Source organism: Harpia harpyja, chromosome 1, assembly GCF_026419915.1.
Source record: "Harpia harpyja isolate bHarHar1 chromosome 1, bHarHar1 primary haplotype, whole genome shotgun sequence".
Classification (NCBI taxonomy): domain Eukaryota; kingdom Metazoa; phylum Chordata; class Aves; order Accipitriformes; family Accipitridae; genus Harpia; species Harpia harpyja.
This window is the reverse complement of record NC_068940.1, coordinates 77,387,595-77,413,145: the sequence shown is the minus strand read 5'-3', so window position 1 is coordinate 77,413,145 and position 25,551 is coordinate 77,387,595. Positions and strand designations below refer to the sequence as shown.

General features: G+C 38.7%; 1 protein-coding gene across 4 annotated transcripts in view; it reads right to left on the bottom strand.

Annotated features, from left to right (window-relative positions):
* The window catches only part of ETV1 (ETS variant transcription factor 1), a 66,644-nt gene that overhangs the window by 24,443 nt on the left and 16,650 nt on the right, over positions 1-25,551 (bottom strand). For all 4 annotated transcript variants that reach the window (XM_052801155.1, XM_052801140.1, XM_052801146.1 and 1 more), the window contains 3 exons: positions 8,266-8,395; positions 6,522-6,710; positions 2,435-2,682 (listed from right to left, as the gene is read on the bottom strand). In XM_052801155.1, the coding sequence (XP_052657115.1) occupies positions 2,435-2,682; positions 6,522-6,710; positions 8,266-8,395 (567 nt within the window). The remainder of the gene's footprint in view (positions 1-2,434; positions 2,683-6,521; positions 6,711-8,265; positions 8,396-25,551) is intronic.

The following is a 25,551-nucleotide window of genomic DNA, read 5'->3' as shown; positions in this document are numbered from 1 at the left end:
CATTCCTCCTTCCCTGAACATCCATAGGTGAAAAATGAAATCAATGATTCAGTGACAAATACATTATGTTTCCTAAGGGGTTATTTAATGTACTCTTAGCAAGGATGGAAAATGATGGTTTCTAGAGAACAGATGGTAACAAGACAAAATATCAACAGACCACAGTTGTTGACTGCAATTTATGGAGTGTACAGATGTGTCAACTTAAATGCAGTGATTCTGAGGCCAATAAAAGTACTTCCTGATACCAACAGATTAATTTTTCATGACCACTGGTTACACAGCTATTACATTTTTAAAAACTAATTATTCATCTACAAAAGAAACAACAATTTTGCTTGAACATCATTACTATAAAGTGGAATGTTGTTCTTGCTGGCACAAAAAAAAAGGCACCACAGGACTGGATACAAGTTTGCGCATCTTCCTTTCAGAATATAATTTCCTGCTTTTTTCCATAAAGAATATTCCAAAGGAAGATGAATGTTAGCAGCCAACCTAGATTTAAAGTAATAGTATACAATAAGGAGATCCCACTTCCTAGCCAAATATGAAGCATGCTTACAAAAGGGCCTTTTTTCAGCCTTTAATTTAGCAGGATGAATAACGGTGTTTGTGAATGTTGCAAGGGACTGGCAGTGCCTGAAGCTGCAGTCCCCCATTTATTATCCATTGCCACATTAACTATGCAGACAGTCTCTCCCATGCTGCTCTGCAAGACTAAAGATATATGATTGCCAAAGCCACGTATCTCAAAACCCTCATCAATGAACAGGTTGAGTTCTAGATCTGATCCTTGTAATCTGAACTCATTTTCATCTTGTCTTGTATTTCAACTTGGACAAATATTTCACCCTTGGTCTCCGCCCTTTGTAGGCCTAACTCAAATTTACCTAAGGATTGGTTCTCTGCTTGTCAAGAATAAGAAAGAAGAAAGCAGCTCTACTTTCCAAATTCCCCTGTTCTAACATAGAGATCAACTCTAAAACAAGCACTTTACATTAACGATACCACAAAATACCCCACTAAATGGACAATGTTAAGTTAGCTACAGAAAAGACAATAAAAACCAGTTCTCCACTGTATCAAACTGCAAGATAGTTTGTCATGGACTAAACTTGCAAAGGAGACCTCAATTCAGCTTCCATGTAGCCTTTGGGAAAAAAACTGCAAAAGCATCTAGCCAGAGACTGAACCAGCAGGAAAGCGCTCCAGCTACTGCAGCACCCAGAAGAAGAGAGAGTCAGACTGAAGTCAGACAGGGCCACCCATTCCCCCACCCAAATCAGCATGCATGTGTACAAAAGCAATGTACCCTTCTCCAGAAGCATAGTAAGGACTCACTGAAATCCCTCCCTTTGAACAGTGTGGTATACACAAAACAGGACAGAGGCAGAGACTGAAGAGGACTGCAGAAATCACTTACACCAAGACTGAAAAACATGTTTTGATTGCATTTTCTTGGCGCCATACCGATTAACTGTTTACCCCACCTAGCCCACTCCATGCTGTTCTAATCTCAGCTTCTCTCCATACCACCCTTCCAGCTTCCTTCTCCTTGCTACTTGGTACTCATTACTAAACTCCTTTTTTGCTTCCCTAATTCTCTCTCTCTTTTCCCAAGTATAATATAAATATTATGCTTAAATCGTGGCAAACATTTACAATGTTATTCCCTTGATTTATGTTTGTATCCGTTCTACCGCTTATCTTTTCTCTTTTGACCAGAAGCTATTGAGAGCAGGCTCTGCCACCACCTCCTCTGTTTTGTACTGTCCAGCGAACAATAAGGCTCCATTCCAGTTGCCCTATAAGCACAATCATAATAACCATTATTAATAGCAACAGCGTATTCTCTACATCAGCAACCTGGCATCACAGATTATGTACCTCCACAAAACACAGCAGTATGCACAAACTGAGAAGCTGACACCAATTTGGCTGATTCTTCTCCCTCATTGGTTTTATAGCTGTATAAACCCCACTTCAGCGGAGTTACTCCTGATTTAAAGTAGTGCAAGCAAAAGGAGAAAGAGTCCTCTATTTCTGGCAGACAAATGAAAGAGCTCGTAAAATGGAGCACACAAATTCAGAGGTCAGAGATGAGAGTCAGAACAAGCCTCTCTTAAGCAAAGCTCAATTTTGCACCCGTTATTTTTTCTTCTCCGGCTTCTTTAACCTGTGCACTTTCTGGACAGAGAGTTCTGGAAAATGAAATCCTTTACAGAGCAAGCAACGGTGGCTCAAGTCACATTGTACTATGTAGCAATCTTACTACTTTGTAAGCTATCTTATTTATGTAAGACATAAATTACTTCAGGAGACTTAGAAGCCAAAATAGCAAGTTTCAATTCATATGATCAAAACACCAATAGCGCTGGCTTGGACTCATATATTACTTTACTATGCAGGACTGAAGGAGAGTCTCACCTACCTGAATCATATGCAAAATCTCTAGGCTCCTGTTTAATCATCAGAGGAGGGGGGAAATTTTGACTGGCTGCACTGCCAACCATAGCGTTGTGTTCATAAACTGGATCATGGTACTCCTGCTTAAAACCTTGAGGTGGGAAAGGGATGTTTGGCTCAGACATCTGGCGCTGATATATTGGACGTCCTTCCCTTGGCATTGCAGGCAAAGGTGGGAAAGAATTGCAAGGTTCAGAGAGCTGGCGGCGAAATCTAGGACACAAGTTAGAGAGGTCATGTAAAGGACTTGAGCTACATTCCATTTCCCCAAGATCTTCACAGGTCATGATTAGTGGCTGTATCCCTTTCTCAGCAGCAAACACTTAGCTTATGATCATGCCAAGTGCTCCCATCAGGATCACTTGTATTGTAGAACAGCAACAAGCAAAGAAACAAAAACCCCCACCTATTAATACCAGCTCTAAGACCTGTCCCCACCACCATCCTCTTTGCTTTCAGTATCTTCTCTCAACAGAAGAGCCAAACAGGAAATGCACCAGCTTCAAACCAGTAGAAAGACTGACACCCCACCATAGTAACACAAAGGAGGCTTAGGTAGAGTTCTCTGCACTTTCACAAGTATTAGCAACATATTGCTTGTACTCTAATTTACTCTAACCATTCTTACTGTTACATGGAAATCATTCTCACCACAACAAACACAAACATTTTGAATAGAGAGTATTGTCTCCCATAACAACTGGAATCATTCCCAGGTAAAAGTCCACAGTTCTGTCCTCTCTGGGATAGGACTGTGGGAAATCGACCTGCAAGGCTGGCACTGCATTCCAGCTCTAATGGGAAGGGAAAGTAAGCACCCCAGAAAAAGGAGAGGGTGAAAATTCTTGCTAAGAATTCCCCTCCTGCTTTAACTTGTTCCCTTGGTCATTTCTACATGAAGTCATCCATATAAGCCATACTGCCACTCACTACTCCCAAATGCTCTTCAGTAGGCATAAAATCTGAGAATTCAGTTTTAAACTAACTTCATTTACATACAACACTACTCAAGAACCTATGCTTATTGTTTCTTCCATAAAATCTATCTACCTGAACTAAAAGGCCTGAAGTAATTACTTGGACATCAACAGGTTCAGAAGCATAGAGAAGAATACAAGGATGCTATTTTCTCACTGTGCCCTGATGAACTGCACAAAGTCTTCCTGTCATCTCCTGCAGGTTACCACAGTAGCAGTAACCACCACTGCAGTAATATTGTGTCTGCAGTAACCCACAGCAGATGCAACATTCTTGCAACAAACTGCTTACTAGTCCTGTTATCACTCATCATGAGCAAGACACACTTTAAAAAAAAAAAAAAAAAAAGAAACCTGTGCCTTCCTCTGCAAGTTTCTTGCTGTCACACTAAAAAAATCAAGAACTATTCATTCTTCAGCTTCCTGTACTTTGGATCTGAAGCAGCTTTGGTTCACGCAGGCAAAAGCAGACATTCTCCTGGAGAAAACTCGATGAGTGAAGAAGAATGCAGGGGTTTGATTGCACAGGCAATACAGTCCTTGACTACCAACTCATATGTAGCACATTGTTTCTGAAACAATTTAAACTCTACTAACGTCTGTCATAATACTGCTGTGAACTTGGTCTGACAAATATTTACTGTCACAGCTTAATTACAAATACTGTGGGAGCTACAGAGATAGAAACTATTAAAATGTAGTAGTAGAGACAAAATTAATTTTTTTAATGCTGTTGTAAATATTATATTTTGCAGTAGAAAGAGTACTGCACTGTAACATTGGGTTTTGCAATTCCACCTACACCTGCAGAAAATAAACTTAGAAACCCAAATGTATTATGAAACAGTTAGGCTGACTGGCACTGCATTCATTTCCCTCTTTTCCTTTTTTCATTAGCCAAAAAAAGAAGCAGAAATTATCATTAAGAACTGTCAAGGAGTGAATCAGAAAATTGCAACTTGAAGTTAAAATAAGAAACAGGCTCACTCACAAAGCCTCAAAGGAAGTTAATAATACTTGTTGTACTGGAAGCTTTGTATGGAATCAAGCCATTTGTTTATACAAGTGGATTTGATTCCTGTTAGTACTTGTTAGGACCACTTATCGTTCATACATTCATGCCCTGTATGAAGATGTATGGGCTCTATGTTCTAGATACTAATGCTATCTTATGCCACCAATGCATGTTCTAAAGAAACACGCCTTGAGTTATAGATTTATATATGAACTCCCATAGGTAGGTCATCTGTTTAAATGACATTTTCTGAATACACTCATTGTAATAGCATATCACCTTGTAAATTGGGAAGATTTGAATTTCACAAAAATATGAAGTACCCGTTTGCTTCAAACAACTGGAAGTGAGAAGATTCAAAATAAGTAAGAAAATGGGGAAAAAATATCTTCTACTACAATTGTACTTTTCTTTAAAAAAGGAGAAAAATGAGATTTTTTTGGCCTGAGTCAGCTATTTTGGACTTCACTAGAACACATGATGTTCTATTACGGAAGAGAAGCATTAGTGCAAAATGCCCTAAAGAACCCGAATATCAAAATGGGGAGGGGGTGGATCATGTAAAGAGCCTACAAAGCTTGTGCAGAGCAAGTGTGATGGGTATAGAAAAATATACTAAGGTGTATGCAAATCTCTATAAATAATCAAGTTAGGGCTGACATACAGCTTCAGTACTGTCTTTACAAGTTGCTCTAAACTAAAAGATTTTTTCATCTGAAAAACCTTATTAGTGCTCTCTGCACAGAAGCTATTTAGCTTCTGGAGATTTCAGTCTCCTGACAACTTGACTTTGGTGTATACACAGACACACATTTATCCACCATCCTGTAATCAAAACCACTGCCTGGCTTCACTGGGGGCCTGCGTGGTTAGACCACAGTCCACAGAGGGGGAAAAGATGGTGACTATGGTAGCTGAAGGGGTCGATTCAGTGTTTCTTCACCACCAGAAGGGCTTGTAGAGAGCCTTGGATGATATTTAAAACTATCTCAGCAGAACACAAAACAGCAATATAAACCTTAGCAACCCCTTTCAGAAGTGATCTGCACAAATCCCTGGAGATAATAGCCCTTATTAGAGCAGAGCATGCAAATCGCACTCCCAACAATTGTGATTTTCTTTTCAGGTGCTTCTTAATTTACTAATGTTTAAGAGCCAAGTTGAGTTTCTGAACATATGTATGTCTTTACATACAGCTGAAATTTTAAATGCTCACAGCTATCACACAACACAGCAGACAAAAACAGGTTCATGCAATAAAGGTTAGGATAAATAGAATTCCACAAACAACCGTTTGGTCTCAAAAATCAGGGAAATCCACTGAGCATATCTGCTGCAAAACTGAGCTAAGAAATATAGTCAGCTGTCTGGGGATTTCTAACATATCAAAACAAAACAGGGTGACTTAAGGACAGTTTAAGCTTTAATTCTAGTCTCTAGCTCTTGTGGCTTTTACTCAGACTAATGTTATTTAAGCACAGTTTATGTTGGCATCTTTCTTTGTTTGAAATGCTACATTTCAAAAGGGTTTGGAAAAACGATCCAACCTTCGAAAGAATATTCTGAAGCAGTAACACCATGACCACTTATCTCTTAGATAGGTGAACTGCTTAGCAAGAGACCAGATATTTATAGCCAGGATCATGCCTGCTAGTGACTTCATTACCTCGTAGGGCTTACTAGCCTCAAGTGAGTCACAGAATCATAGAATAGCCCAAGTTGGAAGGGACTTTGAAAGACCATCTGGTCCAACCTTTCATGGGAAAGGGAGCCTAGACGAGATTATCTAGCACCCTGTAATCACCCTCACAAGACAGAAGAAGCAGGTCATTAAAACTGTCACTGCAAATATGAACTCCTACTGAAGTGCACCAAGCCGGGTGCCAGCCTTTCATAAAACACACATATTTCTGACACTCTGAACCTTGCTGGTTTTCACCTTGGTCCCCCTATCCAAAAAGGAATCGTTGTGGGCAGGAAGCCAGAGCTAACCTATATGAGACTTGCAGCCACAACTGAAATACCCTCTGCATGGGTTTCTCACATGTTTTGTGTTTTACCTGTGGTCCATAGGGAAGCTGTTGTCTTGAATGGACTGCGATGGAGGGAGATGGGTAGGGAAAACCCGGTCAGGTTTAGGAGTCTGAGCTGAGTTTGGGGAGGCATGGTGCAGTGGTGACACAGGAGTGCTGGATGGCGTCGGTGGGTTGGAGGGCCTCATTCCCACTTGTGGCTTCTGATCATAGGCACTATCAGTAAGGCAAGGGGAAAGAAGGTCAGGTTATTTTCTCCGGGGGGAAAAAAAAAAAAAGTAGCATCTACATCCAGAAAAAAAAAAACAAGTGTCACATTTATAAGCTTTTTATTATAGTTACCTTACTAACCAGTTTGGGGCAGAGGAATTGTCTACTTTACATTGTGAAGAGCACAGAAAAAAACATGTTAGAAGCAAGTGGTTCAACACAGTATTTTCTTCTCTGGGGCACAGAAATATATTTTTAAAGGATTCAGTCTTACAGTGACATTCTAACAGGAGGTATACAAAATACATAAAAGTAGAAGCACCTGGACTAGAGCAGGAAGAGCCAGCAGTGCCTGTCAAGACTTTTTTAGAGCTTGCACAAACCACAAAGTGAGACAGTAAAACAATATAGCTAGAGGGAAGGGATCTGACACAGAAAAACAATGGTATGTTGGCTTAGCTACCCACACTAGGATGTCAGCAGCCTCTCCTGACAGGTTCCCCCCACCCCCAAAATAAAGTACTGGTCCTACGAATACATAGATGCTATTTTCAAAGATGTCCCAAATCAGGAAAGGACTTGAGCACACTTTGATCATCCATCCCTCCTTCCAAACAGGAAAAATGCAGACATTAGGTGGATAGTAAACACGAACTTGCATACCTTCCTATGTCAGGTCCCCTAGCACCCATCAAATCCATAAGTATATGCACTTGATTTTTGAAATCAAATCACTCCTCTATGACTGGCAAAGGTGCCAGTCTTCCCCCCCCTTAATATCCAAAAAGTTAAATGTAAATGCTTTAAGTGCTAACAGTTTTGGTAGTACATTAAGGAGAATAAAAACTCACAAGCTAGATGAAAGATTCTAAAATAGACTGAAATGTCAATAGGAAACCCTTCACTGCTGACACTAGAGGAAGGAATGACACATAAGTGCAAACCAAAAGAAAGTCAATAAAGAATGCAGTAGTATCAAGCCCCTCCACCCACACAAATAAATAAAGGTTTTATTATCTATCCCTATAAAAGAAGACAACTTGTTTTTGAATAGGTAACAAAGATGCAGAGCCTAATGAAATGCTATTTTAAATTCTAATCACCCATGAATACACACATATAACATCTGCAAAACTTGTCATATACCTAATGTGTTGCTCAGACCTGCCAATCTCTTGCCTGTTACACAGATCTCTCTCTCTTTCCTAATGTGTGCAATGCATCTTTAAAGTAATTTCAACACAACTCGCAGAAAACACGACACTCCTTCCTTCTATTTCACACTTGCACCCTGGGTTTTTAAACTCTGGCTATCTCCACGGAGAAGGAATGGAGAATATGCATTTTGATGAAAAACACTGCTTTAAAATGGTTATGTAAGTGTTTGATGCAATTGTAAACAACTCCATCAGTGTTCATCAGCTAAATGCATTATCTCATCAGTCTGTTATCTGCTGAAGAGGTAACTTTTATAAAATCTCTATTATGGTTTTATTACTCTTTCGTCAGTTCTCATTTAAATCAGCAGTTCTCACTGCAGACATACTCCTGATTGCTTTACCTGACATTGTACAGGCACTTTTCCCCATAACTGAACTTGAAAGGTTGCTCTTGACTGCAAGCCGAGCCAAGTTCTGAACATGGGCTATGGGGTTCCTTCTTGATTTTCACAGGGAGACTATGAAAAGCCACTGTAAAGAGAAAGAAAATGTAATTAAAACCCAAGTACAATATTAACAATGAGCTTTCTCAAGTAAGCTAGATACTGATAATTAAACACATGATTAATTAAACCGTTGTAATACTAAAAACAATATAGGAAATAAACATTTCAAATATTTCTTCTGGTGTCAACTGAAAAATAGACACCAGAGATCCTTCGCATTGGCTATTAGCACTTTTATTGTTTAATAGAATGATGGCCATGATCCCATCTCATTAGCAGGAAAATAACAGCCCACTTATATTTGGCTTAACTACTGTAAATGTTGTCAGAGGCAAAATACTTCCCAGGCACCAAATGTTTCTAAGTAATATTAGTGATGTAGCTTTTAGCTATAAATGCAATAGTAGTTCACTTCAAAGAGTGCCACACAAATGACTCCAAAATAAATTTCTCATATATCAGCTTCAAGTATATGATCAGTAATCTTTTTGTCCCACAGAATGCATGAAAATTTGCAGTGAAACTTATGAAACTGGATGATTACATGTGCCTTTAGTTATAAGTAACATCTGAACAAAATACACAAGAAATGGCTTCAGTAATTTTTCTCAAAAATACACAAGACAAAATCCTGGCCTCACCAAAGTCTATAGTAAATGTGATATAGACACAAATTGAGAAAAAAAAAATTAATCATACTTTTTTAAAAGGTAAAAAGAACAGAGGGCGTGTGACAGAAATGCAGCATTAATTAGAAGCACAAGTTGGTCTGGATTAAGAAAAAGTCCAAAGGTAAAGACAAGGTTAACCAGCACGTTAGTTTAAGCCAGCCAACTTTCCTTATTTCACAGCCAACCTTAACCAAAATTAAAGCAGAAGAAAATGCAAAGTTCACCTGACCTAGACAAATCTAAAATAAGTGGCTAGAAGGACAAAGGACTAAAAGACAGGTATTTAGCAGCTTGAAAACACACCCTTCAAGTGTTAAATAAAATGAGGTTGTGAATACATTTTTGAATTCTGAGAAGCCTAGAGTTCAGAGATCAATTTTATCACCAATTTGTGATGCTGTGACCAAAACACTGTAGTTTGAACATCACGGTCCAGCCTGACAGACACTTGCGCCTCCGTGGAAATCCACATACGTGCAGCAGTCCCTGTTAGAGAACCTCAGTGCAAAATCAGGACATTATTATATACCATCAAGTAGCATCTTGTCCCTTCCCTTGCACCTGAACTTAGGAAAGACAATTTGTTACACAGTATGTATTTTCTGATACTAATGCACCTGCATACACATGCGTATGTTCAGTGGGGAGGTAAATTAAATGCTGTCTTAAGAAGTGAGCATCAGAACCAATAAACTCTGAGTTCTAAGTATCTGCGAGTAAGATCTGGATTCCAGATCTCACCACAGGTTTTCCCACGGTTGGGCAACATTCAGAGAACTCTTTCACAAATGGGTCCTCTCGTACCCTATTACATGACAGTTTGTACTTTTGCCTTTCAGCTGAGACATCTGCAAGATAGCACTATGTTATTTTGTCACATATTTTCACAAAACTCACAAGAATTGTCTCTAAAACTGCTAGCCAGCTATTACATTTGGTGGAAAGATTACAAAGGAAAAGCAGACAGCAAAACACGTACACAAATACATATGCATAGCACAGTAACTTAACAGAGATGAAAAGTGGTGAACGTCACAACAAGGAAAGAACTCTTTCTGAATAAAACTGTCTGAACTTGCCTTAAAATAAAAGACCATATGGACTTCTCGAATAAAGATTCTCAATTTAATAATACAGCAAAATGCAGCCCAGTCAGCCTTCCACTGTAATCGCAAAGCAGGCTGACACCCAGTAGTTTGTTTCGGGTTTTTGCTAGTGAACTTTTACTGCTGACTCTCCTTGCATGTCTTGGTCAGATAACGCACATCGCACATTTAATGCATATGATGGGCCCCACAACTCCAGGACAGTGGCTCCGATGAAAAGGTAGGCAATCTCTTTGACTTGAATCAGAGAATTAAAACACAACTGCAACAAGACTCTTTTTTAAAGCCAGTATCACATATTTGCACAAAGGCCACATGCTCTATTTTTTTTTTATTTTATTTTAAATTTGCTACTTCCTCAGAGTTAATCTGTTATGAAAAATTACTTCCCTTATTTATTTTTAAATAACGGGAGTACAGAGACTCCCACACCACAGCCCTGTGCGGAGAACTGGCTGGGTATTTCATCACAGCGCTGAGAGCCTGAACGTCTGCTAACAGGCAGTTTTCCAGCTCACTGGCACAGGCACAAGTGAAAGCAGCACATTCATTTTGTGCAATTTGCTTTACCTTCCCACATGGAGTTGGTGCATGTAAAAGGCTGTTAAGTACTAAATTATTCCTTATCAAATCACCATCATCTGGAGTCATGATCAACACTAATTAAATTACTTTCACTGAACACGGCTCCAGCCTGCTGCCTCGGCTGTGAGGTACATTTTATTTTGCTTACTGTACGGTCCTAGCAAGGTACAGGGCACAGTGCTAGAAGGCATCTGTGCTGTACTTTTAATTAAAGTTTACCTCACCTTCCTCCCAGCTTTATAAGCTAGGGTAAAGTGTATCAAATCAAGTAGGTTAACGCCTTCATTTCATTTAGGGAAAGCATTACAGTCCAAAGTGATTTTATATTAGATCTTTATCTTAAGCACGGCCAGAAAGATAATGTAGCTGTAAAATTTAAAGCCTTCCTCGGGCAGTCCCCTGACACAGTCACCATGCTAAGCTTTATCTGTAACTCCTTAAGTGTACCCTTTTAGAGGCAGAAAGGAAAAAAGATAGCCTGAGAGAAATACTTAGTGCATTTTTGGGGGGCTTTCTTGAAGGCTACTTGACCTTTCAAACCACATCTTAAGTGTGGCTGAAGATGACAGACTTATTCCAACAATAAAATTTCAAACATTCAAAACAGTTCTTGTATCATCACTGAAACCCTCCACCCGTCGCTCTTCATTTTAGCGTGACACTTATTTTATAGTGCACCTATTAAAAGAGATTTTAAACATACACCGTTTTGCTAAGTTGGATTTTATGTTTTCAATCCGTTTTCTTTTGAGGAGAGCAAGGTTGCTTGTTTATACAATCTAATCTTAGTGCAGCGTACCAAGCTACCAACACATCCAAATTAACAAAATGACATTTCAAACAACCAGCTCGTCACCACTTCTTTCTTCCTCACGGCAAATTCATTTTACTTAACCCCAGAACAGAGTCTCAACCCTATTAAAGTAACGGGCACTCTGCCTTAATAACGATCTTATTAAGAAGTGACCAAGGGCCAAGATTTCATCCCGAGTGATTACTTACAGATAACTACCTCCAAACTTGAAAGGCAAATAATCTTACAATGTGTGTTTAGATGGATGGCTTCAACACCTCATCTGAACTACTGTGGAAAGTCAGGCTTATCAGTGTCAGAATGGATTCAATCCGCAGACCCTATCTGGAGCTCCTCCGAAGCCAACATGCAGATATAAGGCGAGCAGGACTGCTACCATCTGTAGCAAATTGATTGAGGTATAATACGTTACTGTATGCATATTCTCTGTGCATAAATATATCTATCTAGACCTGCAGAGTAAAAGGGCTTGCATGTTATACATCATGTGCTGTTGTACAGACCTAGATTTTATACAAAACAATAATAATTTCACCACAAACTCGCACAGAACATGCAAAAATACAGGGTGAAACCTGCTACCCCTTATTTTGAAATGCTATTCTCCTTTGCTATCTGTCAACAGCCTAATCGCCAAACATTTTGTTCATAGTAACACCCAGTTTAAGATTCCAAACGAAGAACAATTTTATTAAGAACTCTGAAATTAAAGGAGGAATCAGTTTGTCTCAGAGGAGACCGATTTATATACTTTCTAGCCTGAGAAACAGGAAATATATCACCTCTGTACAGACAGAACTGAATCAATTCTTGTGAGAAAGCCCCAGAAATGCACTGCATCAAATATAAAAGCAATGGTTTAAAATATTTTTCAATTCAAGAGATGATTATTCAAGATGAAGAAATGAGGAATATTTCAGGTGAAATTGCAAATCGTTTCTCCTTTGAGCAAAAAGTTATTGTATAATTTTCAAACTTGAGATTCCTGCCCAGAACACAAAATAAAATCTGATTTTATTTTCTGAAGAAGAAGAATTAATTTAAACGTATTTTTAAAAGGCACGAAATATTACTGGTAATTCAATGACACTGGCTAACAGCAAGCAATCTTGACTCCTCTGACCAAAGAGACAAAGAAGTATTATTATGAACATTTGTACAGCAAGAGCATTTACTATATGGTATAAAATCAACTGACAGCAGCAACCTTGCTTGTGCTAGTGAACCCCAATGTCTCCTAAGTAATAGTACATTCATGTGTATTAAGTTCAAGGACTTTGTGTACCTGCAGAGAAAATGAAGTAACCAGGAAGTCACAGTAAATAATACCCTAAACATTTCTGCTGCATGTTTCTGAACTGCTTTTCATATTTATGCTCTCAAAGCACCCTCTAAACCTGAATTAGTGAATAAACTCACTCATTTTCATGATCGATTGAGGCAAAACTGTTAATGTGCAACGTAAGTTTAGAGAGATTTCTTGAACACATTTGAATAGGGGGGATTTGATTTTCTTAACAGCAAGATGAAAAGACAGAAGGTGTAAAAATATTTAAGTTACTACCACTACAACTCCAGGTGCCAGACTTACTCAGGTGACCCAAGTTAGTACTTGCTAAAATTTCAAAAGCAAGAAGGCCCCTGTACTGATAAAGCCAACACTGTCACACTTTAAATCTATCTCCCAATACACACAGAAATGCAGCAGGCACTTCAGATACATCAGAGTCTCTCCAAGATTCTTTTCCAGTACATTTACCTCTGCCAAGCCCTCCCCTTCCCCCAACACACAAAAATCCATTACTAAAGGGTCTAATCTCAGCTATCAGCACAGAGTGCCTTTTATGGAGCCATTAAACCATTTCTCTTGTTTACAGTGCCTGAAGAAAGATGTGAATTATGTCTGTGACAAAACAGGCGATAACATTTCTAAACTGCTATCAAAATGCAAACTGAAATACACTTAAGGACAGGGACCCTAATTCGTGTTTTTGCAATTTTCCTCGCTCACTATAACTTAACAGCACTCACCTGATGATTCAAACAAATTATTTATGCTCTAAGTACAACAGGTAGGCATTTTAATAATAAAAAAATCTACCTTCAATAAACGAACAGTTTATTGAATGGTTCATCAAGGAGGGTAAAGTGCTGGTTACTTCTCAGGTGATAGTAATGACCTAGCTGCTCTTATCAGTAGACTTCTAAAAAAAAATCCAAACACAACATTGTGGGTTCCTATGAGGCCTGAAATGCTCTATTTCTGCAACAGTTACTTAGCATTTGAACCATACATTCAGTATAGGTATTTGCATATCTGACGCGATAAGCTACAAAACTAAATACTTTCTATATGACCTTTTAGGTGGGAATGCCAGGCTTTATACATATTTTCTGAAGACGTTTCGAAAATGTGTTATTTCACTTATGGAACAATAGCCTTCTGCATTCTGAAGGCTATTTATTGATTATTTCTAGATCATTATGATTTGAGCTACAGACCTTTGTAGATAGCTGCACTCTGAATTTCAACACCCATTTAACAGGCATCTGATAAAAGACAATGGTATGCCAAAGCAGGGTGCTCCTTCCATTTCATTCCACCATACATTAAGATGAGAAATTTTACTGGTAATCTTTGGGATGCACAGGAGGAATTAGCTGAAGCACGTACTAGACCCAGCTGACCATTCCTTCATACTGTGGAGGTTACTGCTGCTGCAGCTGAATGCAGCACGCAGCCTAGCATACTAACAAAAACTGAAATAAAAACATCATGTTGGAGGGGTGTTAGATGAAGAGAGGTAGGAGGATGGAAAGACAGTAAAGGCTGGTAACCAAGTCTTTCCAGCTAAACTGTTCCCAATGATTTTGAATTAAAGCCTACACATACAGACCAGTGCAACAGCTGAATACTGCAAGCATGGATGACTGAGGCAAGATCTGCAGTTGTTTTCACCCTAGGCAATCTCTTGCCCACACAATGGCAAAAAACCCCTTTAGTTTCTGACCACTGCAACAGCTGCAAAGATGAGCAAGACCTGAAGACTGTGGACTGATTTAAAAGTGGCTGAACAGATTACATCTACAGAAACTCCACCAAGTTCTTCAACCATTTGATCTATCAAAGTCACCTCTATCAGATCTTAGCTGAGCTCCAGTCAACTGGATTTCATTTAGGTCCTGCTCTCTGCCAGATATTGGAAGAAGCTGGTGACAAATTGGATATCTGACACACAGATGTGTATCATCACTGTGGTTTCAGAGACTATCCCGGCAGTTTATATAAAAACTTAACATACACAAGAGACCTGAGCTTTCACTATCTCACAAATTAAAGCTGGTAGAAAAGGGGAGGGAAATAAAAATCCAAGCAATCCCGTCAAGTAGGTTTTTTTGAAGTGCATGATCTTGGTATTATTCTCCACTTTATGGTTGTATCTAGAAAACTATAACTTGCTTAAGATGTAGAATTTGGCTCTGAAGACAATCGGCGTCCATCTAGTCCCACTGAGTGGTCACCATTCACCTGAAACAGAATCTGCGTGTGTGTTTGGGTGTTTGTGTGTGTCCACACAGAGTCAAATGGAAGTAAGCATACCGAACATGCAAGCATGCCTCTGCAATGATACATTATGTATGGTCAAAATACATGTAACACCGCAATAAAGGGCAGTAAGCTTTTTCCTCTTCAAATGCATATATGTAACTGGGGAGGAAATAGGGAAGCAGCATGCAGAAAAGAGGAACAACATGTAAATATGTAAAAATGCATTCAACAAAAAGCTAGTTCTTTCCTACATGGTGGCCTGGCTCTCAGTCCAGGGAAGGAAATCTGAGGATAGCCGGTATCATGGCGAAAGCTCTGCCACCTCTCGTCTCAGTGCTCTTTCCCAGAAAGTGGAACTTCATGACTGGGCAGTACTTGGCAAACCCGTTAGATATGATTCCATCAATTCAGTCTTCGCCTTGGCTTCAGATCAGATCCTTCCAGCCCCTACCAGCTCCATAGATAGAAACAGCATGGGACCTCATTTTTTGGAAGCTAGTTCTGAACGATGAGCCCAAGCACCAGCTTTCAAAGCCAATTGGCAAGAATAGAATACGTGGGCAAGATGGATCTATTTGAGAACCTTGTTTAACAAAAAGAAAATACCAGCTTTGAAGTAATCTGTCACCTTTACTGGAAAATATGCAACTACAAATGCACTTTAATAACAGTTAGAACTCACTTTGCAAAATGAAGCAAATTGCTTATTTTCTCTTCCAGCCTAAAGCATACAATACTGTGCATGTCAAGTAACGGTCTACTTGAATACAACATTGCACGAATGCTACATAATAGTATAGCCTTTAAAATCCTCAGGGGGTAGGGAGGGATTGGGGGTGGGGGTGTGTGAACAATAAAAGACAGCCCAAAATTGTGGGATTTTGTCTTCAAAGTCTACATGGACTGTTCTCAGCTGTCATGGTATGAGAAGAAAAAAATATTGATTCTGAATTTGAATTAGGAAAAGGTAGCAAGCAGGTGAAGATGAACTGCACTGAAAGCTGGGATTTATTCCTGTTTACTACTACAGAGTTTCAAGATGGAAAATAACAGCACATTTTCCTACAACTGATACTGGGACATTCTGGACCTTAAAATCTGCAGTAATGCATCTGTATTAACAAGCATTGTTTGTTAAAATAACTTAATAACTTTCTCTTGCTTTAGAGTAAGAGAAGTTTTTTCTTTCCTTTTTTTTAAAGCAAAAAGCATTACAGATTAATGACTAAAAGACAAAAAACAAGTATTGATGAAAATCAATTTAAAATTAATTGAATCACCTGTTCATCTCTAGATTATGTTAATTCTACATATCCACCATAATTTTTCCCTATCTTTACTATGATCTGGCATTAACATAAAACCTTTGAGAATAACAGGTGAGGCCAAAAAGAAGGCTGAAGTAGAGAACAGAGACAGGTTCACTGTACCTACAGCACGTGAAAGTTGCATCATTACCCATAAAGCAGGTTTATACGAGGGCATTTGTACACGGGCAAAAGTGACCACCAAAATCATCATTATAATGCAGACATATGCCACTTCCTTACAGCACAGCTTATTTGACTCTTAAACATGATGCTCCTGCCCCTGTTCAGCAAAGAAATTCTTCTAGATGCTTCTTCACAAATGGAAATAAATGTCATTTTCTTGTGTGCAAAGACACTGAAAATTTTTGCCAGTTTAGCTATTTCTGGGCAGCTAAGCTAAGGCCCCCATGCCATAACGGATGCAGCCTTCCTGAGGTAGAGGGGCTCCCAGCCACTGTGGAAGAGGGACTTGCACCCATACAGCTTAATAATTGGTTCAATGCTATAAATCCCCATTTTTAGTGCAAGGCATCCCTCATTTGCTTGTCTGTGCAGTTGCAATTTCTGAAATATTCATTAGAGTTACTGAGGGTACACCTGCAGCTTTCTGATGCTTGAAGTGCTGAAGGCACCACTGAGATAATTCAGGTATTTGTACCCACTTGGCTTCTCATTTAAAAGGACCATGCCGGTTGAAAATTGAAGTCTGTGCATATGTTCAGTATAGCAAAAATTAAAAAGCCCACCCAAAAGGGTAAGCCACCTGGCTGGGGGGGATGGGGGATTGCTTTCAGTAAATATCAATAAAAGTTAACCTACTCCCTAAACCCAAAGATGGAGCAATTCCAAGGCAAACTTTTCAAGAGGCTGCTAGTAAACACCTTGTTAGGACACTATAGGTCCTTTGGCCTAAATTGACACTTTATTTGGACAGCTGCTAACTAGATGAACTGCCACATGGTATTAGAAGGCTGGCTCTCTCTTCTACCCCCAAGCAAAGGAACAGTTTGACATGATTTTGGTTAGCTGACCCCGCTTCTCCTCCACCCCCAAAAGATTTCATCTTCTAGTTAAGAATTGTCTAGAAGGTATTTTCATGCAGTGGGAGCTGCAGTTACTGACACAGTTTCTTAGCCTCTGAAAGCAGCAGTCTCACAGAAATGCTGTCATGGGCACTGTTCTATTCTGATTATGTCCCCTTCATGCAGTGCTCTCCTTTTCCAGACAGTTACCTGTCCGGCTGTATGAGACTCGCCATTGCAGGCAGTCGAGGGGAAAGTGCTGCCAGAGGGGCTCTGCCTCCCAGCAAGTACCTCCGGGGCAAAAGTTAACCTGCTGACAAATACCACGGACACTGGATAACTCTGAGAAGAATACAAGGAAATCTGCAGAACATTGGTGGGAGGGAGAAAGTGAGGATTAAGCTAGGACGAGCAAACTGGCTTGCTTTGATGTCTGAGAAGAGTAGGTGAAGCAGGAGGAAGAGCTCTCCCTCTCCCCCTGCCCCCAAAATAAACAGAGGCTTAGGGCTCTCTGGAGGAGGAAGCAGTAACCTAATAAAAATTAAACCAGCTGGGTTCTGTAGCAATTCATCTAAAACCCATGGATAGCGTAAGATATTTGGGGGGGGTTTCTAAAGAATGTTTAATCCCTCTATACTGGTTCTGCAACCTCCAGGACCCCACAGAGAAACAGCGTTGCTCTTCATCTGCATTAGCTTTCAGTGTTAAAATCCTGGCAGGAGATCAGGGGCATTTGTTCCTACAGTTACTTATAATGTATGTGGCTCCAAAGGCTCCCAGGCAGGGTGCAAGGAAAGGTGATCCACCTTTAGAGCTCCTGCTAAAAGAGGAAAGTCTTAATGTAAAACGAAGCCTGGAAGAAAACTTAAATTGTATTCCTACCTGGGAATTATCAATAAAGTTAAATGCAAAGAGAAGAGCTGGCCACTAAATCAGGGTCTGTGTGCTTTTCTGAGGACAGGATTTCCATTTGCAGCAATTTCCAAAATTTAATTTAAATTGTAAGAGGTAATGGCTAAGTACTATGTAACTTCCATTACTAAAATATCCAAGCGAGATAATATCCCAGCATTTTACACACACACACGCTAATAGGTTTTGCAGAAACAGAATTACGAAGAAAACTTTGAAAATTACAACCAGTATTTTTGCCAGAAGTAACAATAAGCTTTAACATAAACCATTTTGTAATTTTTGTATTTATCGTTTTAAAGGTATCATCAACTTGATATTTAGGAAAGCATACCCACAGCAGAAAACGAACAGGAACTGATTCTGCCTTGTTTCCCTCTTACAGAAAAGTTTCAAGTTACATCAATCTAGTTATTTTTTTGTTGTTGTTCTTTTCTGATGTATCCATGCAAAGAGCTAATAGCCAGCTATAGATGAGAAGGCTGCTGATGTTTTACTTGCAGCTAGACAAAATGCGAAAGAAACTGGATTTAATCTCTGGTTCTGCCATTTTTTGTTCATAACCTAAACTGGTGTCAGAAGGTTGATTATAGTTTGAAGTAGCTCAGTCTTAGGAGCCTACCGTCAGAGATTCATAACCAGTGCATCAGTTTGCTTCCCTATAAAAATAGGAATATCCTCTTAATAAAAGAGCATAATAATAAAAGATTATCCTTAAGGATAATCATCCCTATCTGTCAGTTAGCTACTCAAGAATATGCGAAAGTAAGAGAAGCCAATAAATAATGAAATGGACTGCACAGTGAGTGCTCCCTAGCATGAATTAGACAACTAATTTAAAAGATTATTTACAATTTGTTTTTATTTTAGCAACTCTCAATGATAGGCACTAAAAGAAACAAAATTGCATTTTGAGAACATGATTTTTAATTTGAATTTGTCTTTAACAATAAAAATATGTATACATTCATAAAACAAGTATACACTAACTCAGGGTAACTAATGGGATTTTTGTTTACTTTGTTGGAAGAACGAGACTGTCACCACTCTAAATACATGTGTCCTTCATACTTCAATGTTAAATTTTCACAAATGCTCAGCAGTAAGGCAACTCTAACAGATCTAGTTTATAGTTCATTAAAGCTAGGCTGAAATCTGAATCTTTAGTTCACTACCAAAAACCACTGCAAAAACTGCAGTCTCCACTGGAAAAGGTGAAGGCCATTGAAATAAGTCAACAATAAAACTCAGCTCACAAGTTTTATCACTGATTTAACAGGGAAACAAAGAAGCCATTGTCAGAAGTGGTTATGTCTGGGAACACAGAGTCAGGACTTAAGTAAGTAGCCCAAAATTCAAAGACTGTTAGCGAAGTGCTCTTTCTGGAGCCAGTGGAATTTTGACCACCTGCAACCAGGCTCTGGTTCTCAGCACAGACATTTAAGGCTTCTGCCACTACTTAAGGCATTCTTACTGAATACGAGACTCACAACTGAATGTACACTACCCATACACACACTGCACATTTTTTCTGAAGCCAATTGTTCCTGAAGTTGTATGATAATTTTACACATGCATGCAATCAGTAAGACTGACAATTACATGGCGTGTATATTTCTTAAATGCATGTATGCATATATATACACACACATACATGTATATACAGAATATGTGTATATACACACTGAGTATACACTGTGTATATATACACATACACTTATATAAATCCAGCTCCCAAATTCTAATCCCAAATGCTTGAAACTTTTGGTCTTTACTGAATACTGACACTTTTCAAAGTCTCTTTTGTCTCCATTTATTAGTGCTTTGGTCATGTGAAATTTTATTTATGGATTGGTTAATAAGGAAACATTGCACTTGGTTTCAGCATGAAGACAGAGTATTAAAAAAAATTAAACTGTTTATCTTTTTAAAGTATATATTAGAAGCAGAAAGGAAACAACATTTGAGCAAAGAGGATCAAATTAGCAAGACTGGGAATTGTTTTTGCACACGTAATTTTTTAAATGTCCTTGATGACGACTCATAATATATAAATTTAAAGACAAAAACCTGGCCAGTCAGTAACCTTCCTATTCAGTGACTGCAGGACTTGGCAGTAAATGTCACTGCTAAAAAATATTTCACTACATTAACTTACTGGCAACCACATTTGCTGAATAAGTTCATAAACAGCCACAGGGAAAAAAGACAACCAGAAATAAAGCTGCTAATGATTCACTCTTTTCTAACATGCATAATCCTCAGCTTACAGAACAAATAGATACCTAAGAATAAAGATATCCTTTACCAAGACAGTTCACTTCTCTATTCACCTCATCAAGGTCAAACTATAATCCAGGAAGGGGTAAGAGTAATGTATAGAAGACAAGGAGAACATGAAGAATAAGTCAAAGGAAAAGAAAGGAATCCTTCTCAGGGAAAAGACTGGAGCACATGCCTTGAAAAAGTAATCAGTTTTCCATTTACCAGCTTAGACTAGGTTTAGATCATTCCTAGAAAAAACACTGATGACTTCTAAAAACTCGAAAAAATTAATAAATATCATCATTTATGCATATTTATCAGCTTATAAACAGCCCCACTGTAATTACTTCCCAGTACTAAAATGCACAGGGACCAAAACAAAAGGACACAGAACCTGAAACAAGGGCTATTTTTCCTGTGTGCTTACAGAGGGCTAGCGATACCAGTCCTACATGACATCAATGTGTCACAGACTCTCCAATGCTTAACTGATGTTTTGAGGACTGTCACTCTCCCTTTTTTTCCTGCTATACCATTCGAAAACTTCACAGCAGTCTGTGGGAGAGCCTGACTTCTGTCTTCAGTTGCTGAGGCAGCAAGCAGAAGAAAAAAGACAAAAAAATGATACAGACTGTAAATACATTTTACCTAAAGAAACATATGAAATAAATAGAAGTGGATGGACTCAGCTTGCAGACTGCCTCCTTATTTTACACCATGCCAGACCTTATGGATTTTCAAATCATTATTTAGGCTGCTCTTAGAATACAAAACATATTTTGCAAAAACACTGCATGGAAAGCAGTTTAAGGAGAATAACAGTTTTGTATCAAAATAGAATCACAAAGACCCTTCAGTCTGCCTTGTTTGGTTTCTGTGTGAAAATACAGTTGAAACAAATTTCTGCACACTTTGTTTAATACAACTGGAACTGAACAGATGCTCTAATACATATACATACTCCAGATGAAATTAACTAACCAACTATCTGTTTTAAAACAGAAATAACTGTCGTGTTAAAAAAATACTGCCGTCACTACAAGTTACAATGTGAGGCTCGCCTGTATTTCCACAGATGGGATCCTCACAGATTCCTTATGGGGAAGGGAGGAGGGGAGGCTTCCTCAGAGGGGAAATAGAAAGTTTTTTCAAAACTGAAAATTCAACGTTTTGAATAAAATATGTTTAATGTTTTTGTTTTTATGTAAACAGACCTTAGGAAGTGATCTGACAGCCTTAAGAAATTACCATTTGAAAGAAAAAAGGTCTACATGCTTCATCTTTGATCTATGAGACAGATTTATCACAGGACAGGATGACTGAAGTTTATTCATTAGCTGATAACCTCCACATGCAACCCAAGCCTTTAATCTGCAATACAACAGCAAACGAGGATGGGGCTCTGAGGAAAGGAAACTAAGTCAGCTTGGCTGAGCAGGGACATGACAGTGGAAGGCCGGGGGGAGACAGGGGGACAAAACCCCACCAGAAGAGCCCTGTCCAGCTGCTTGGGCTCCTCCATGCCCCTGAGAGCTGGAGACCATCACAGTGACCCCATGCAGTTAAACCACATCTGCATAATGTGGCTGCTGTCTCTGCTGGGATGCCCAGAGGTACCTTTTCATTAGCAATAAAATTCACATCATGGCATGCAGGGCACTCTGAAAGGAATAGCTTCCACTTCAAAAGTTTTAAAAATCAAAAGCTATGACTCGATGGAGTCTTGTCATTTGATTCACAGTGCTATTGTCACCGTCAGTATTTACACAGTCTGTGAGCCACTACCACTACTACAATCCAGGAGAACCTAAAGTCCTTGCACCTTCAAAGCTGTAAATTTAGAATTAAAATACAAACAGAAAAGCAAATAAACAGAAACTGCTTATAAAAATCAAAGCAAACCCACAAATTCTCTACTATTAAGATCACAAGTTAAAGGCATTACAGTCGACAGTCTGCCTCTTGGTAAAACTTCTTCAAGAATTAAATCTTGCAATTATGGAAAAGGTCACGACTATGGCAGATTTAAATATTTCCAAAAATCCTCCAGAGGAAGAAGGTGGAAAAAAATCCATAGTTGCACAGGCTAATGCCCGGCAATGAACCACAAAATGAGCCCACAAAGTTCTTTGAAAGACACCAATTCCTAATTTCTTTTGAATGAGAATTTTAAAAAAGAAAAAAAAAAAGGAAAAAAGAAAGTTAACAGCTGGTAACAGTTTCAGTCCTGCTTTAAACAAAGGAAGCAAGTGCTCAGGGACACAATGAAAGAAGTGAGGCTATCTAAGGCAACTACGAAGGGAGATAAGGTGGTCAGCATCGACTCCTCAGTCTGACCTCTCCAGCTCTTACAACAGCAATTGCATTGGACTCTCTTTGTAAAATGCTTTTGAGATCTCTAGATAAGTGATCATTAAGAAAGCTGTATATCTCACAGCAGTGATACATGCATTTCTGTACCTACTTCAAACAGAGAAACAAAGATGTTAAGCAACATGCCCAAGGTCATGCAAACCTAAGAGCAGAAACAAACCACAGCCCTGACTCTCACAGCCCTTTAGAAAGAATCCATCACAGTCGGGCATGCACTAAAATAAATAAGTAAATGTCTCTGTATTTGACAACGTCTGACCTATGAAAGGAAGTAGTTTCAAGACAAGTGGCAAGAAACAAAACACAGCTGCAGCAGAAAGCCCTACCAGGTAACAGCTAAGCACCAAGAATAACTAGCACCACCTTGTAGGGTATTTGTTGGACTGCCTGCTGCAGTACCACACTTGCGGAGCTACACTTAAAGAAAAAGTTATTCCAGCCACACACACTAACAAAAAAAAGGAAATTTGTAAAAAAACCCCTGAAAACACGCTGGTGTGTGCAACTTGCCACACACAGAAAACCAAAACACTACCAACTGCAATTTCTAGGACATTGTGCACTACTAAGACATGACTACCAGCTGCCTATGTAGTGAATCATCACGTTAAAAAATGTTGTCATTTTTTTCAGTCCACTAAAATTTTTTCTAGAAGCTGCAAAATTAAACTATTCTGCATCATAAACAAAATCAAACCCAGTAAACAGATCTCCTTTTGACTGCAGTAGGCCCATCAGAACTTACACTATTCTGGTGTTTCCTACTTCGTTTTAATTGTGTGGATTTTTTTTCTCCCAAATATGTCAAAATAAGTAAAAATTAGCCTCCACCACTTTCTCACCAGCTCTTGCTATACGAAAGCAAACAGGAAATGCTCTTCTAGTTCTGAAATTTGCTTTTGAAATTTAAGTCACAGAAAGAAAGAAAAAGAAAATAAAACAAACAGAGCATTTTTCACCTGATAGTGACAAAAAAAAAATCAGGATTTTATATGCTGCAAACATGTAAATAAATATTAAAGCTTTTCCTCATTTAAACTGCATTTGGAATATCTTAAGCCATTAGTTAAAATGACAGAAGAATACAGCTACCTGAAGCCTATGTAAAGAATCTCTTTAACAGGCTTTTAAAGATTGCAAGCCAGAGCATCTAAAAAGCACATCCCTGAATAATTTAAGGCTCCTGGCATCTACATTGAAAGAGCTCCTTTTCTAAACCTGGAGCAAAAATAACAGAGGTAAGAGAAAGAATAAAGGTCATGAAAGATCAGTGACAAAATCACTACTAAAAAAGTATTTTTCCTACCTTAAAGTTTAATCAGACATGGAGGAGCAGGGATTTTACAGCCAGCCCTTCCCATTTACTGTCAACAGCTGTGGTCTAACATTAACATTTACCCCTTGGCAGTGTTAAGTTAAGGCTGCGATGGTCAGGGAAACAATACAGGAATAAAATGAAAGAGAAGGAAGGAAACCGATCAAGAAGGTGAAGCACAGCACAAATCCTCATTAGCTGAAATTCAATAACAAATAAAAAGCAAAAAGCTAGTGTTTATCGTGAGTTTTAAATGAGTAACCTACATTTTAGGGCAAAAGAAGAAAGAGAAAAAAAACCCCAAACTCTGGAAGAACAGACCAATGTAAATACATACTATTAAAATAAAACAAAACACAATCATGCTATTAAGACACCAGGCAATCTGGTTTGGGGCAGAGTAATCCCCATTTATAGCCAACTGTACCAAGGTCAAATTACAAATCAGTGTACTGTTGACAATATCAACTTTCTCTGCCAACTACATCCTTTAAACATCAGCAAATCCTACCTACTTCCTCTTGTGTCTGTCATAGAAACCATCCAAACAATGGGAGCAAGCAATCTTCACCTCAACAGCTATTGACTTCAAGCAAACTGAACACTTTATTCATTTTTACCCCTAGATTGCTAAATCCTTGCTGTTCTACAGTATCTGAAAGCCTTGCTACCGATTACAACCAGTTCAGGATCTGGCTCCTCCTCAGTATATGAAAATGGACTTGAAACAATAGGAAACCTTATCTGAGGAAGTTAACACAGGTCACCCTTCTCGACACATGAATACTGACTTTATACGGACAGAATAACAGCTTAACTAAGTCTTATGAATTAGGTAAGAATTTGGAAAAAGTGTCACATGCAGAATCCTGATTTAAAATAAGAAGCATTCACCTTCTTGGAGAAACAGATTTTGCATACTTTACACAACTTTTCATGTAATTGCTAAAAGAACAGTCATGAGGAAGCCACTTGAATATATAGCAAGCAGGTCAGCTGAAGTGTAAAAGCAGATTCAGAATGGCACAAAACCAACCTGCCCAACAGAGAATTTCCAAGTAAATGCCTGTAAAAGTGATTCCTCCCTCTTTTTGTGGAATTTTTATTTCTTACGAGAATGGAAATGAAAAAGTAAGAAAATGACACCATTTAATATGCAATTGCGATATTTTTCCAGTATAATTGCAAGCTGAAAAAAATCTTTTGATATACATTTTTCCCCCCTTAGAACTCAAGAATTTCAGCTGCTGCAGAAAGC